Source organism: Marmota monax, unplaced genomic scaffold (assembly GCF_021218885.2).
Source record: "Marmota monax isolate L192 unplaced genomic scaffold, Marmota_monax_Labrador192_F-V1.1 WCK01_AAM20220418_F8-fsc00007, whole genome shotgun sequence".
NCBI lineage: Eukaryota > Metazoa > Chordata > Mammalia > Rodentia > Sciuridae > Marmota > Marmota monax.
Genome location: NW_026692781.1, coordinates 28,112,204 through 28,125,279, shown reverse-complemented (window position 1 = coordinate 28,125,279; position 13,076 = coordinate 28,112,204). Strand labels below are relative to the sequence as shown.

The 13,076-nt window shown below is 35.0% G+C and overlaps 1 protein-coding gene across 3 annotated transcripts in view; it reads left to right on the top strand.

Moving 5' to 3' along the window:
* Dnah7 (dynein axonemal heavy chain 7) overlaps positions 1-13,076 on the top strand; it is a 345,957-nt gene that overhangs the window by 200,853 nt on the left and 132,028 nt on the right. For all 3 annotated transcript variants that reach the window (XM_046447272.2, XM_046447271.2, XM_058580336.1), the window contains 4 exons: positions 3,826-4,698; positions 7,011-7,240; positions 9,779-10,109; positions 12,631-12,977. In XM_046447272.2, the coding sequence (XP_046303228.1) occupies positions 3,826-4,698; positions 7,011-7,240; positions 9,779-10,109; positions 12,631-12,977 (1,781 nt within the window). The remainder of the gene's footprint in view (positions 1-3,825; positions 4,699-7,010; positions 7,241-9,778; positions 10,110-12,630; positions 12,978-13,076) is intronic.

The following is a 13,076-nucleotide window of genomic DNA, read 5'->3' as shown; positions in this document are numbered from 1 at the left end:
GCTGTTGAACTCTTTGGACATTTAATGAAGTTTATAACAATGTAATTTTTAATGATTACTTCATATTTTGGTATATAGATCTCAGAATATGAGTTTAGTTTCTTAAAACATTACAATAGCACTCTACTTCATTCAGAGGAATTCAGGATTAAAGTCCAGTGGCTATGTGTGCCTCATCTTCTCAGATTTGTCCCCTGTTCCCACCTCCATTCACCCTTCACAGACACTCTGGCTATTCACTCTTCCTAGAATGCTTTTTACCCTGAGAGTGGTCCTCTGGGGTAGTTCCCTCTCTGCCATTGATCGGACCTCTTCTCCTCAATGGGCTCTACACTGATCATCGTATCCAATACTACAGCCTAACACTTCACTCCCACCCTCGCAGTTCAGTCTTTCCTATCCTGTTTTATTTTCCTTGTTTCCCAACATTTACCAACTTCTATCATGCTATATAATTTACTTATTATGTTTAGTGTCTATCTCCTTCTGAGAGGATAAAAGCGCTATGGGAAAGAGGTTTCTTTTTTTCACTGAGTTATCTGCAGTGCTGACAACAGTGTTTGGTACCTTGTCAGCATTTCAAAATATAAGAAGTGACTAAACTCAACACTCTTAATTTGTGCTTTATTTCGGTTGACTCAAGAAAGATTCCTTCAAGGCCAAATATGTATCAGAGACTCTGGTAAGTGTCTTACTTTCCAGACACTGGAGGACTGAGTATAATTACATAAAATGATTTTGAAGATATAAAACTGGCTTACTCTCATTTCCTTTGACTTCTCCATGGCTCTCAAACTTTAGTGAGTATATTATCTGGTTTGCTTGTTACATACAGATATTCTGCAAAAATATGAGACAAAAGAGATAAAGGGATTTCATCAAAATTTAAATTTTTCGTGCTCCAAAGAACACTATCAATGAAGTGAAAAGACAATACATAAAATAAGAAAAAATACTTGAAAATCATATATCTGATAAGTGTTCAGTATCCAGAATGCATAAGAAACTATTACAACTGAACAAAAGGACAAATAATCCAACTTAAAAGTGGTCAGAGGGTTTGGATTTGAATAGATATTTCTCCAAAGATAAGACACAAATGGTCAGTAAACACATGAAAGGATACTCAGTATGATTGTCATTAGGAAATCTGAACTTCAATGAAGTACCTCTCATACTCACTCTGATGACTATAATCAAAATGAAGGACCTGTATTGATAAGAATGTGAAATAATTGTAATGCTCATACATTCCTGGTGGGAATGTCATATGGAAAACTGGTAATTTGTGAAAGGTTAAACATAGTTACCATGTGACTCAGTGATTACACTCTTGGCTATATAACCCCCCACCCTCAAAATTGATATATGTCCACACAAAACTTCTACATGAATCTTATTAGCATAATTATTCATAATAGCCCCAAAGTGGAAACAATGCAAATCTCCATTAGTTGATGAGCAGACAAATACAATATTGTGTATACATACAACAGAACTTTGTTCCATCCGAGACAGAAGACTGCTATATCCTATACCAAAGATAAACCTAAGTTCACTTATGCTAAGTGAAATAAGTCAGGCACAAAAGATCATGTATCACATGTTTCCATTTATATGAAATGACCAGGCTAAGTGGATTAATAGAGACAGTAAGTATATTAGTGTTTTGCCAGGGACTGTAGAAGAAAGTAATGAGAAAGTATCTGCTAATGGGTACCAAATTTCTTTGGGGAGTGATGAATAGTTTGGAATTAGATAATGATGATAGCTGTATAACTTTTTGAATTTTCTAAAGACCATTGAATTGTAAACTTTAAAAGAGTGAATTTTATGATATGTAAATTATAGCTTTATTCTTTAACTCTACAATTAATACTTTGACACAAATTACTTTAAAGCACAAATTACAATATAAGTATACCACAAATTACATCCTTCACAACTATATTTATAATAGAAAGTTTTACATATCAATTTTTAAAAATATGAGCAGTGATGATAGACCAGTTATTCCTTTGGGAAAGGGAGGCAGAAGACAGAATGAACATGAGGTATTCTGATAAACACTGGAATTGTTCCGTGTCTCTATCTTGGTTGTGGCTATATGGGTATGTGAATTTGAAAAAATTAGTTTTGAGTTGAATACTTAGGATTTTTGCACCATCTATAAGGAAAAGAAGAAAAGATATTTCTGGACACTATTTTCAAAGTTTTAAATTCTGCAGGTGCAATGTAGGGCCTGGAATCTGCAATTTAGCAAGAACCTCAGATGATTCCAAAGCAGACTTTTTGACCATTTTCAGAAACCCTGCCTGAGGATCTTGCTAAATTGCCATCTTGATGATAATATTCTCAAGTCATACTCAGACTTTGATCCTGATATGCAGGGTTGGTTTAATTTAGTTTCTTCCTCCCACGGGAATATTGTCTGAAGTCTTCAGTACCTCAGTCCAAGAAAGTGGCTGTTGGCATATGTTGGGAAATTAGATTGCTCCACAAAGAAATAGTTTTTGAGCCAGCTGGAGTTTAGAAGAGGTTTAAATCATACCATTAAGTCATATTATTTGTCTGTGCAGATACCCTTATTAAAAAGAATGACGCTATTAAATTATTGATTTGACAATAGTAAAAACTGAAATCATGGTTCTCCATGATTTGATGCCAAAGCAGTTTTTGTAATAATCACATATTTCAGTTCTATATTGTGAAATGTTGTCATTTTATTTTTGGCACGAATCTATGAAATATCTGAATCAGGTGTTACCATTTCCATTTTGCAGGTAAGGAAGTGATACAGATGATTTAAGTGATTTATCCAAAGCAGAAGATCAGTCAGGACCCAAAGTTCTGATGGCAAACAATATGCATTGCTTATATCATATATGTACTAGTTTGCTAGGGATGATGTGAAAAAATACCACAGGCCCACCAACTTTGTTAATTTTCTCACAATTCTACAGTCCAGAAGTCCAAGATAAAAATGCCATCAGTATTAATGAGAAAGACGGGATGGGGAAGGCAAGTGAGAGAGCACGCTGGTGTCTCTTTCACTTCTTATAGTTCTACCATATTGGGGCCATACCCTCGTGATTTCCTTTAACCTTAATTACTCCACTTAAAAATTCTATTTCCAAATGCAGTCACATTGAAGGCTAGGACTTGGATATGTGTATTTAGGGGCATACAATTCAGTTCAAAACAGATTGTAACCCTGGGACACTCATATCACTTTGACGAAATAGTTACTATATGTAGCAAACCCGATTATTTCTTGTAGTCCCTGACTTTAAACAAAAATAATTAAAGGTGTCCAAAATAACCACCTCTCCACCCAAGATTTTTCTTCTTTTTCTAGAAAATGTACTTAAAAACAAAGCAAATGATATTTATTGATTTACCAATAACTTTTAAAATGTCACCTGTATTGGGAAAAAGAAATGTTGATTGAAAGGAGGTAGCAAACTTGGATGCCAGCACCCAGTTCTGAGATCCATGTGTGGTGGTCAGCAGAGGCAGTAACTATCTTTGCAAGGACTTCATTCTCTTAGCATCTGTACAATCCACATCAGCTCCCCCAAATACCTTTCGTTTATGGATAACTAAATGTGACTATTTATTAGTCCAAATTGTTATGTCAAAAATTATTATTTAAAAATAAGCATGAATCAGTCTAGCTTATTTGGATATGCTTTTAGCAAAACCTGTAGAAATTGTGTCAGTATTTTTATTTTTACAATAAATGATACTGCAGAAATAAGAAAACTAAAAAAAAAAAGCCCACTAAAAAATTAGTATTTAAAGCTACATTTTAATATTACACAGGTCCTTAGAGTATACTATGATCGTCTTCTGGATAATGCAGATAAAAGTTGGCTTATCAACTACATTCAAGAAATTTTGAAAAGCTACATGTATGAAGATTTTCATGAACTTTTTCAAAGTTTGGATTTTGATCAAGACGGAGTGGTGCAAGAAGATGACTTAAGAAGTTTAATGTTTTGTGATTTTCATGATCTCAAGAGGGAAGATACCAACTACCGAGAAATTTCAAATGTGGATCACCTTCGAGTGATAGTGGAATCTCATCTAGAAGAATACAACAATATGAGTAAAAAAACCATGAATCTTGTCTTATTCCGATTTGCCATAGAACACATCAGCAGAATTTCCAGGATCTTGAAGCAGCCTCGAAGCCATGCTCTTCTGGTTGGAGTTGGAGGGAGTGGAAGGCAGTCTGTCACCAGATTAGCTGCCCACATGGCTGATTATTCACTTTTCCAGGTTGAAATCTCCAAGAGCTATGGTAACAATGAGTGGCGTGAAGATTTAAAAGTGATTTTAAGGAAGTGTGCTGAAGGTGACATGCAGGGTGTCTTCCTATTTACAGATACTCAGATTAAAAAAGAGTCATTTCTAGAGGATGTTAATAATCTGCTGAATGCTGGGGAGGTTCCAAATCTCTTTGCATTAGATGAGAAGCAAGAGATATGTGAAAAGATGCGACAGTTGGATCGCCAACGGGATAAAACCAAGCAAACTGATGGAAGCCCCATAGCTCTTTTCAATATGTTTATTGATCGCTGCCGCAACCAACTGCACGTGGTTCTTGCCATGAGTCCTATCGGAGATGCATTTAGAAATCGTCTTAGAAAGTTCCCTGCTCTTGTTAACTGCTGTACCATTGACTGGTTTCAGGTATTGCCATGTAAACTTTAGATAGAGTTTTAGAAATATTCACTCTCTATTACCATCATGACTTATTTCATAGACTCCTCCCAAAAATATAGTTTAGCAGAATTTTATGATCAATTATAATGGATTTTATGGAACTAAAATTATAATCATAGAAATCAGCATAATAGAAAAATATTTAAGAATATGCATAGTCACTAATCTCAATGTTATGGGAAATTTTAGGATAAATTTTTATATCAGAGTCCTGACAGGAAACAGAGGGCATATTTGAGGAAAGCTTAATAAAGGGACTGCACACAGAGATGTGGGCACGGTTAAGGGTGCCAAGAAGAAGATACTGGAGCACATAGGAAGTGGTGGCACAACAGCAGGAAGTTGTTACTATAACTAGGTATAAAAAGGGAGAGGCTTGCCCAGTGACTCGGGAGGCTGAGGCAGGGGGATCCCAAGTTCAAGGCCAGCTTGGGCAATTTAGTGAGACTCTGTCTCAAGAAGAGCAGGAGATATAGTTCAGTGGTAGAGCCCTTGAGTTCAATTTTCAGTACCAAAAGTCAATAAAGGCAGAGCAGGGAAGAGTATAGTATTACTGGATCTCAGACAGAGCAAGTACATGGAAGGAGGACTGCCCAACTGAAACCAGAAATTTAGAATTCAGCTACTGTATCACCTCACACCATCTCAGAAAAGTCAAGCTCAGCCAAAGTCAAAAGTAATAAGGCCAGAGAGACACTTTTGGTAATACATATCTGTATCAGAAAGCACAAAGCTGAGCAGACTGAAGCAGAGAACAGATAATGGGGCTGGGGAATGGCAAAAGGAGACTAACTGGTTCAATATGAAAAATAATTTAATTCTTTCTGGCTTGAACATTGCATCACAATGGATTCCCTGAATGTCTAGTAGGAAATTTGTGGAATATAAAAGGGTTTTAATACATGAGCGTTTATTACCTTGGAAAATTTACTGGTCTCTATACTTCCATTTCCTGGTAAAAGTATATCATACAAAACATATTTATTAAACCTTTGTTTTGAAGTGGGTCTTATTCTAAAAGCTAGAGATGAGGAGGTTAATAATTAACACCTCTCCTTTCCTTTAGTTTATTTGCTATAGATCAATTAGAAAAAAATCCATCACGCAGGACAGCATATAGGGAGTGAAGGTTTTCTGAGTAGGTGACCTTTAAGAGGAAACTTGAAAGACAAAAAGACCAGTACCAAGAAGATCTGGGCAGAGACAGTAAGCTAGCAAAGGCCAGGGACTAGATGAAAGGCACAAGAAGGGCAAGAGGCAGTCAGGAGGACATGAGCAGAGTAACAGAGGGAAGTGGCATAATTGAGGTCAGGAAGGTGTAAAAGGGCAAATTAGGCAAAGATTTGAAAGTTTGTTTGGCTTTTGTTTTTCTTTCCTTCCTTCTTTCTTTCAGTGGTACATTATAGATATATACAATAGTGAGATTTATTATGCCATATTCATATATGTACATAACGATTTTGAGATTGATCTAATTATAGATTTAATCCTAAATATGCTGAGTGGAATTCAAAGGGTTGTAAGGCAGTGTAGTATGAGCTGATTTATATTTCAAATACATATTTCTGGCCACTATGAAGGGAATAAAAGCAGCTATAGTAGTACTGGAGTATTCCAGGCAGGTGATGATGGAGAGTTGAGAAGGTGGTGATAGATATAGGAAGAAGGAAAAGGATTTAGAAGCTACTTTAAGATTGATAACTGGAGAACTTGCATATGGAGTAGATATTGATTTGAGGAAGAGGGAATAAATCCAAGACAACTTCTCATTTTGGGCTCAGGGAACTTGGTAAATGGCGATTAATTGGGGAAGACCGCAACTATGATAGGGGAGAAAGGAATCGTGTTTTTGGATTGTCGACTTTGAAATATCTACAAGCCATCCAAGACTAATTGAAGAGATAGTTATTCATATGATTCTGTTGTCTCCTGAGAAAAGGATAATAACATTTACCTCAGAGAATTGTTGGGAGTATAAAATAAGATACTGGTAAAATGTGCACAGAAATAGACATTCTGTAAGTTTAGACACTCTGCCTTTCCTTGCTACTACAGTGCTCATGCACATTTTCTTTAATCCCAGAGCAAACTGTAAAGTGTTAATGCTCCATGCACTATCTACTGCTGTTCAGCAGCAAGTTCCTTGTACAAGTGTCTTTCCCACCCCATGCCTCATGCTATTCCTCTCTATCTCCAACATCTATAAATTATAAGGACAGTAGTAACAGACTCATGTTAGTAACCTTGATAAAGTGCTAAAGCATTTACCTTAAATTTAGTCATGGCCTGAAGATGCATTACAAGCAGTTGCCTCACGGTTCTTGGAAGACATTGAAATGTCAGAGGAAATACGAGATGGCTGTATCGACATGTGTAAAAGCTTCCACACCTCTACTGTAAACTTATCAACATCCTTCTATGATGAACTTCAGAGATACAATTATGTGACTCCCACCTCTTACCTCGAATTAATCTCCACCTTCAAGCTGTTGTTAGAAAAGAAAAGAAGGTAAAAATGAAATTTCATATTTCTGAGTAAGCTATGGCAGTTTAAATAATTTGTGTGTACAAATATGACATAGGAATGACATAATAGAGATTTGTTTCTTAGAAGTATACTGTTTTGTTGAATATTCAAATGATTTAATCCTTAAACAATTTGAGGGTAGGAAGCAGATCTTATTCATTTAGTCAGAGGAATTGCCTTACACACTGCAAAACATAACAGCATGTTTGTTGAGACTCCAGGATTCTTTGACAATGATATTGAGTAGACTTCATTAGAGAATGATTTTTCTTTAATCAGTAATTAGATAATACAAAAACTGTCTTTGGGTTGTGAACAGCTGAGACCCTAGAAACTGCCACTTAATATACATGACCAGCTTTCCTTCTAGTAAACTGTCATTTGAAAACAACAACATAAACATTAAAAAAAAAAAAAACTTTTGCTATGGGAAGTAGCAAAGTAGGTTTTCAGAAAAGTTTTTCAAAAGTTTCTTTGGTTCTAAAAATTAATACATAGTACAGCATGTTATAAAATTTAAAAACATTAAGCAAGAAAGTTAGAAGTTTAGAAAATCTTAGTTGTCTCTTTTCAGGCCAATTAATGTTCCATGACATTCAAAAACTTATTTGAATGATTTTTTATATCACATTTGTACTTTCGATATATTTTCATTTCTTTTAAGTTCTAATTGACAAATCAAACTTTTTTAGGTACTTAAATAATTTATAAACCTAGTAAGCTAAATTCATACATATTGCGAGCCTTAAGTTCAATATTTAAGCATTATCTATAAAATTTATGAGACTTTTACCTAAGTATATGAATCTTAATCTATATCTCAGCAGTACAATATTTATTTATGTGGTCAAGGCTTTGATTGTGTACTCATAATATTTAAGGTCATGCTAATTGAAAGCAAGATTGTAATAATGAATTCAAACTCATGGGAAGATGGGATCATAGTTTTCTAGACATTTTTGAAATATTCCTGTTTGACTTTCACATTATCCTCTTTCAGTTTTTTCCCTTTCAAGTGTTCTTACAAATTAAAAAAAAAAAAAAAAACATTTAAATTCTCCTTTATCCCAACTAGAATTTCTGCCCTATGGAATTCCTCTTCCTTTAGTAGCAAAAGCTTTTGGGTCTCTTAATGCCAGATAAAACCTAGAAACAATAGTTATCAGGTCACCTGCTGAGAAATCAGTGGGTTAGCATCACATGAGATGAAGTACAATAGTGAAGCTGCTTCATGTTGGCAGGAAAAAGTTAACTTTGCTGTGCTTGCTGCACAGAGCTTCTACTGACAAATAATATAGTATTGAATCTCTAGCCCCTCAGTTCCTGTTAATGTCATAGTTTGTTCCCTCGGGGAATTCAATGTGTGACAAAAATGTGGCATGCCTTCACTTCTAGTTTTTGTTTTGTTTTGTTTTTCCCTATGACAGTTTGTGCAGTCTGGTTTGTTCAGTCCAGCCCAGGCTGGTTTCCTACCGCAGTGGTTTGTTCAGTCCAGCCCAGGCTGGTTTCCTACCGCAGTATACTTTAGGAAAGGATTTCTAAAATGTGTCACTTTTTACTTTGAAACCTTATGACATGTATTTTTAAAGGATACAAATTATAAAGGAGAGTTTTCTCTCTAAAGAGAACATATATGAATGCATATAAAAATTTCAAAGAACATTAAAATGTTAAAATTTAAAGAAAAACTAGATATTATATTATTTCTAATTAGTTATTGTTACTTTATAATTGTTTTGTACCAAAGTGTTGAACTTTATTATTTTATTTGTCCCTTTGTCTTAATAAAGCTTTTTTTTTTTTTTTTTTGTACCAGGGATTGAATTTAGGGGCAACCGACCACTGAGCTACATCCCCACCCTATTTGTGTGTGTGTGTGTGTGTGTGTGTTTGTATGTGTGTATTTTATTTAAAGACAGGGTCTCACTGAATTGTTTTGTGCCTCACTTTTGCTGAGGCGGGCTTTGAACTCACAATCCTCCTGCCTCAGCTTCCCAAGCTGCTGGGATTACAGGTGTGAGCCACTGCTCCTGGCTTAATAAAGCATACTTATTTCAAGATGTGTAATATATCTTGAAAAACATTTTTACTTCTGGCAATATTCAAAATATGTTTTGAGCACTGAAGTATATTTAAAATAAGTGATTATAGAAAGATTTTTTTGAAGAAACAAGAGTGTTATCAACTTACCAAGGTGATTAATTTTACAGGTACATCATTGATTTTGACATAGAGACTCCTTGCCTTGTATCCAGTGTGTTTGTTCTTTTCAATTTGTTATGCATCTAAATACTGTGTAGGTACTAAAACCACAGAAAGGACTAAGACTTACTATCTGCTCTTAATTGTGCAATTTAGTGTTCTAGAGTTCATATTTTTTTAACAACTTAATATATATGAAAATCTTTCAGCTACTCCTTTAGTTTGTCATGAAAAAACCTGAAAAGCTCAAGAACACTGTTTTTTTATTGTCAGATACAGATCCTCACAAGCAACCTTGTTTTATTTATTTGTTTTCAGTGAAGTAATGAAAATGAAAAAGAGGTATGAAGTGGGTTTGGAAAAACTGGACTCTGCTGCTGCTCAAGTAGCCACCATGCAATATGAGTTGGAGGCGTTGCAACCACAATTGAAAGTTGCTAGCAAAGAAGTGGATGAGATGATGGTTATTATTGAAAGAGAGTCTGTAGAAGTTGCCAAAACTGAAAAAATAGTGAAGGCTGATGAAATAGTAGCAAATGAGCAAGCCATGGCAGCCAAAGCCATCAAAGACGAGTGTGATGCCGATCTGGCAGGGGCCTTGCCAATATTGGAGTCGGCACTGTCTGCCTTGGACACTCTTACTGCACAGGTGAGCAATTAGCCTTGTGCTTTCTAGGAACCACATGAACACAGCTGAAGAGGGGACCCAGCATGTACCATTACCTAACTTGTCTCTCCAAATTAGTCTCCAAATTCCATGAAATCAAAAACATTTTTCATTTGGCAAAAGTATTCCCTAGTTCACTGAAAAAAAGATACCCATGGGAATGACACTTGGAAAAAGGCTGCCAGATGGCATGCCCACCCAACACAAGAGCTCTGCGCTACAGCAGCTTTAAGGCCCACGTATATATTTTAAGTCCAATACACACATTTTTCATTTTAGACATGTATGTAACTGGAATACGCCGCATAGTAGACAGGATGAAGTATGGTACCAATGTTTGTCCACAGTTTTTTGGTGACACATAAAATAACAATGTCTTTAGTAATGATTTATTTTTAATAGCATGTCTTACATTTGATTAATTATATTAAAAATTAAGTGGTGAAAGGGGAGTATTTCATTTTAGAAAATTAAAGGTAGACTTATTTGGAAATCTTGGTTAAAAGTTGGGAATAGGAGAGAAAAGTATATTATGCTTTCTTCACATCTTACTCCAAAACAGATTTCATACAAATATTTAAACATTAACAGCTTTATTATTATAAACACTAGAATAGAACAAAGCATAGTTCAGATGTTTATAATCTAGGGTTGCGTAGGACCTGGGATTTCCCTAGTATGATAAAAATCAGGAAAAAAAATTCCACTAAGTAGACTGTAATATATATTCTCTGAATGCTCCTTTTATATTTTTAATAAATAACAAACTTAAAGTAATAAATTTCAGTACCTAAAAATCAAGACATTTTGTTTGGTATATACACCATAGACAGAATTTTGGAAACATTGGGGTAAATATTTGAAACATAGCAAAAAAAGGATTAATATGCTTGTATATTAAAAAAAAAAACTTAAAGACCAATAAGAAGAAAAAGTAGCTCTAATAATGAATATTAAAATGAAGTAATTTACAAAAAAGAAATACAATAGTCTATTAACATATGAAAACATAGCCTACTTCACTTATATTTAAGGAAACACAGATTAAATTAAGATTTATTTTGCCTACCAGAATGCCTGCCTAGTGCTGGCAAGGGTATGTCCAACAAAACCAGCACCCTTATATACTTTCTGGAGAGCTCTGTGCTGTTATGTTTCAAAAACTCTAAACATAAAAGGTATAAAATCTTTAACATGCCAATTGAAGTAATAAAAATAGAGAAAAAAATAGCATCTTAATGTGTTGCATGGCCTTGCTTTTGAATGCTATGCAGCCATTCAAAATGATGATATAAATGTTTGCTAGCATGGAAGAATATCATTACAGCCAGTTTTACAATAGCATTTATGTTATATATGCATTAATTCCATTGAGTAAAATGTAGTATTATACACTAGTTTGTAGCATATACTCATAGAAAAAAAATGTGTGTGTGTGTATAATATGAACAAAAATGTTTATAGTTCTTCATTTTTATAGCAGCATTACAGAAGACTTTCAGAAGTATGATGAGACACCTTAATATGTATAATTCCTCTGTTTTGCTAATGTTCACAATAAGTATATCTTATTTTTTATAGTTGTTAAGATTCTATAAAACTCTGTGACATTCAATTCTCTCTTTGTGGGTTTTTTGTTTTGCTGTGTTTGTTTCTATTTTTGTTCGGGGCTCTGGAGATGAACTCTTTGGTGCTCTACCATCAACTACATTGTCAGGCCTTTTTTATTATTATTATTATGAGTCAGAGTCTTACTAAATTGCTGAGGCTGACTTTAAACTTGTCATTCTTCTACCTCAATCTCCTGAGTAGCTAGGATTACAGGTTTGGGCCATCTCTCCTGACTCTCCTCAGTGTATTTGAAGTAGACTTCATCTGATAAATCTGCCAGATAGGGTACCCTCCTATCCTTTTCTTCTGGGACAAACTTGTTAACCCTTTTGACATAGTTCCATTATTGCTACTGCTTTTGTTATAGTTTAGTTGTGATGTCCCCCAAAAGCTCACATGTGAGACAATGCAAGAAGGTTCAGAGGAGAAATGACTGGGTTATAGCCTTAACCTAATCAGTGAATTAATCCCCGATGGGATTAGCTGAGTGATATCTGGAGGCAGGTGGGGTGTGGCTGGAGGAAATGGTTAATTGGGGGCATGGCTATGGTGTATATATTTTGTACCTAAAGAGTGGAGTCTCTCTCTCTCTCTCTCTCTCTGCTTCCCTCTGCCACACTCTTCTGCCATGATGTTCTGTCTCACTTTGAGGCGAGAGGAATGGAGCTTGCCTTCTATGGATGGAGACCTCTGAAACTGTGAGCCCTCAAATAAACTTTTCTTTGCTCAAATTGTTCTGATCAGGTCATAGCAGTGAAAAAGCTGACTAAAACAGCTTCTATCTAACTAATGAGTTTCTGTATTTTAAGGCTTAGTTTGAAGATATGAATTAATTACAATTAATGTACAAGGGAACATTATTTTTTAATAATTGCAATGTTGTTATTTCAAGGATATTACAGTGGTAAAATCCATGAAGAGTCCTCCTGCTGGTGTCAAGCTTGTTATGGAAGCCATCTGCATCCTGAAAGGCATCAAAGCTGACAAAATTCCTGACCCAACAGGATCAGGAAAAAAAATTGAGGATTTCTGGGGACCAGCTAAGAGACTTCTTGGAGACATTAGGTTTCTACAATCACTTCATGAATATGACAAGGACAATATTCCTCCAGCTTATATGAATATCATAAGAAAAAGTTATATTCCAAATCCAGACTTTGTTCCAGAGAAAATTAGAAATGCTTCCACAGCTGCAGAAGGTCTGTGCAAATGGGTCATAGCAATGGATTCATATGATAAGTGAGTACTGATAAAAAGAAACCTAATTGTTTCATTTTCATGTATGGCCATTTTAACAATAGAAAACTTACAAATGTTTATTTGCCATGTTAGAAGTTA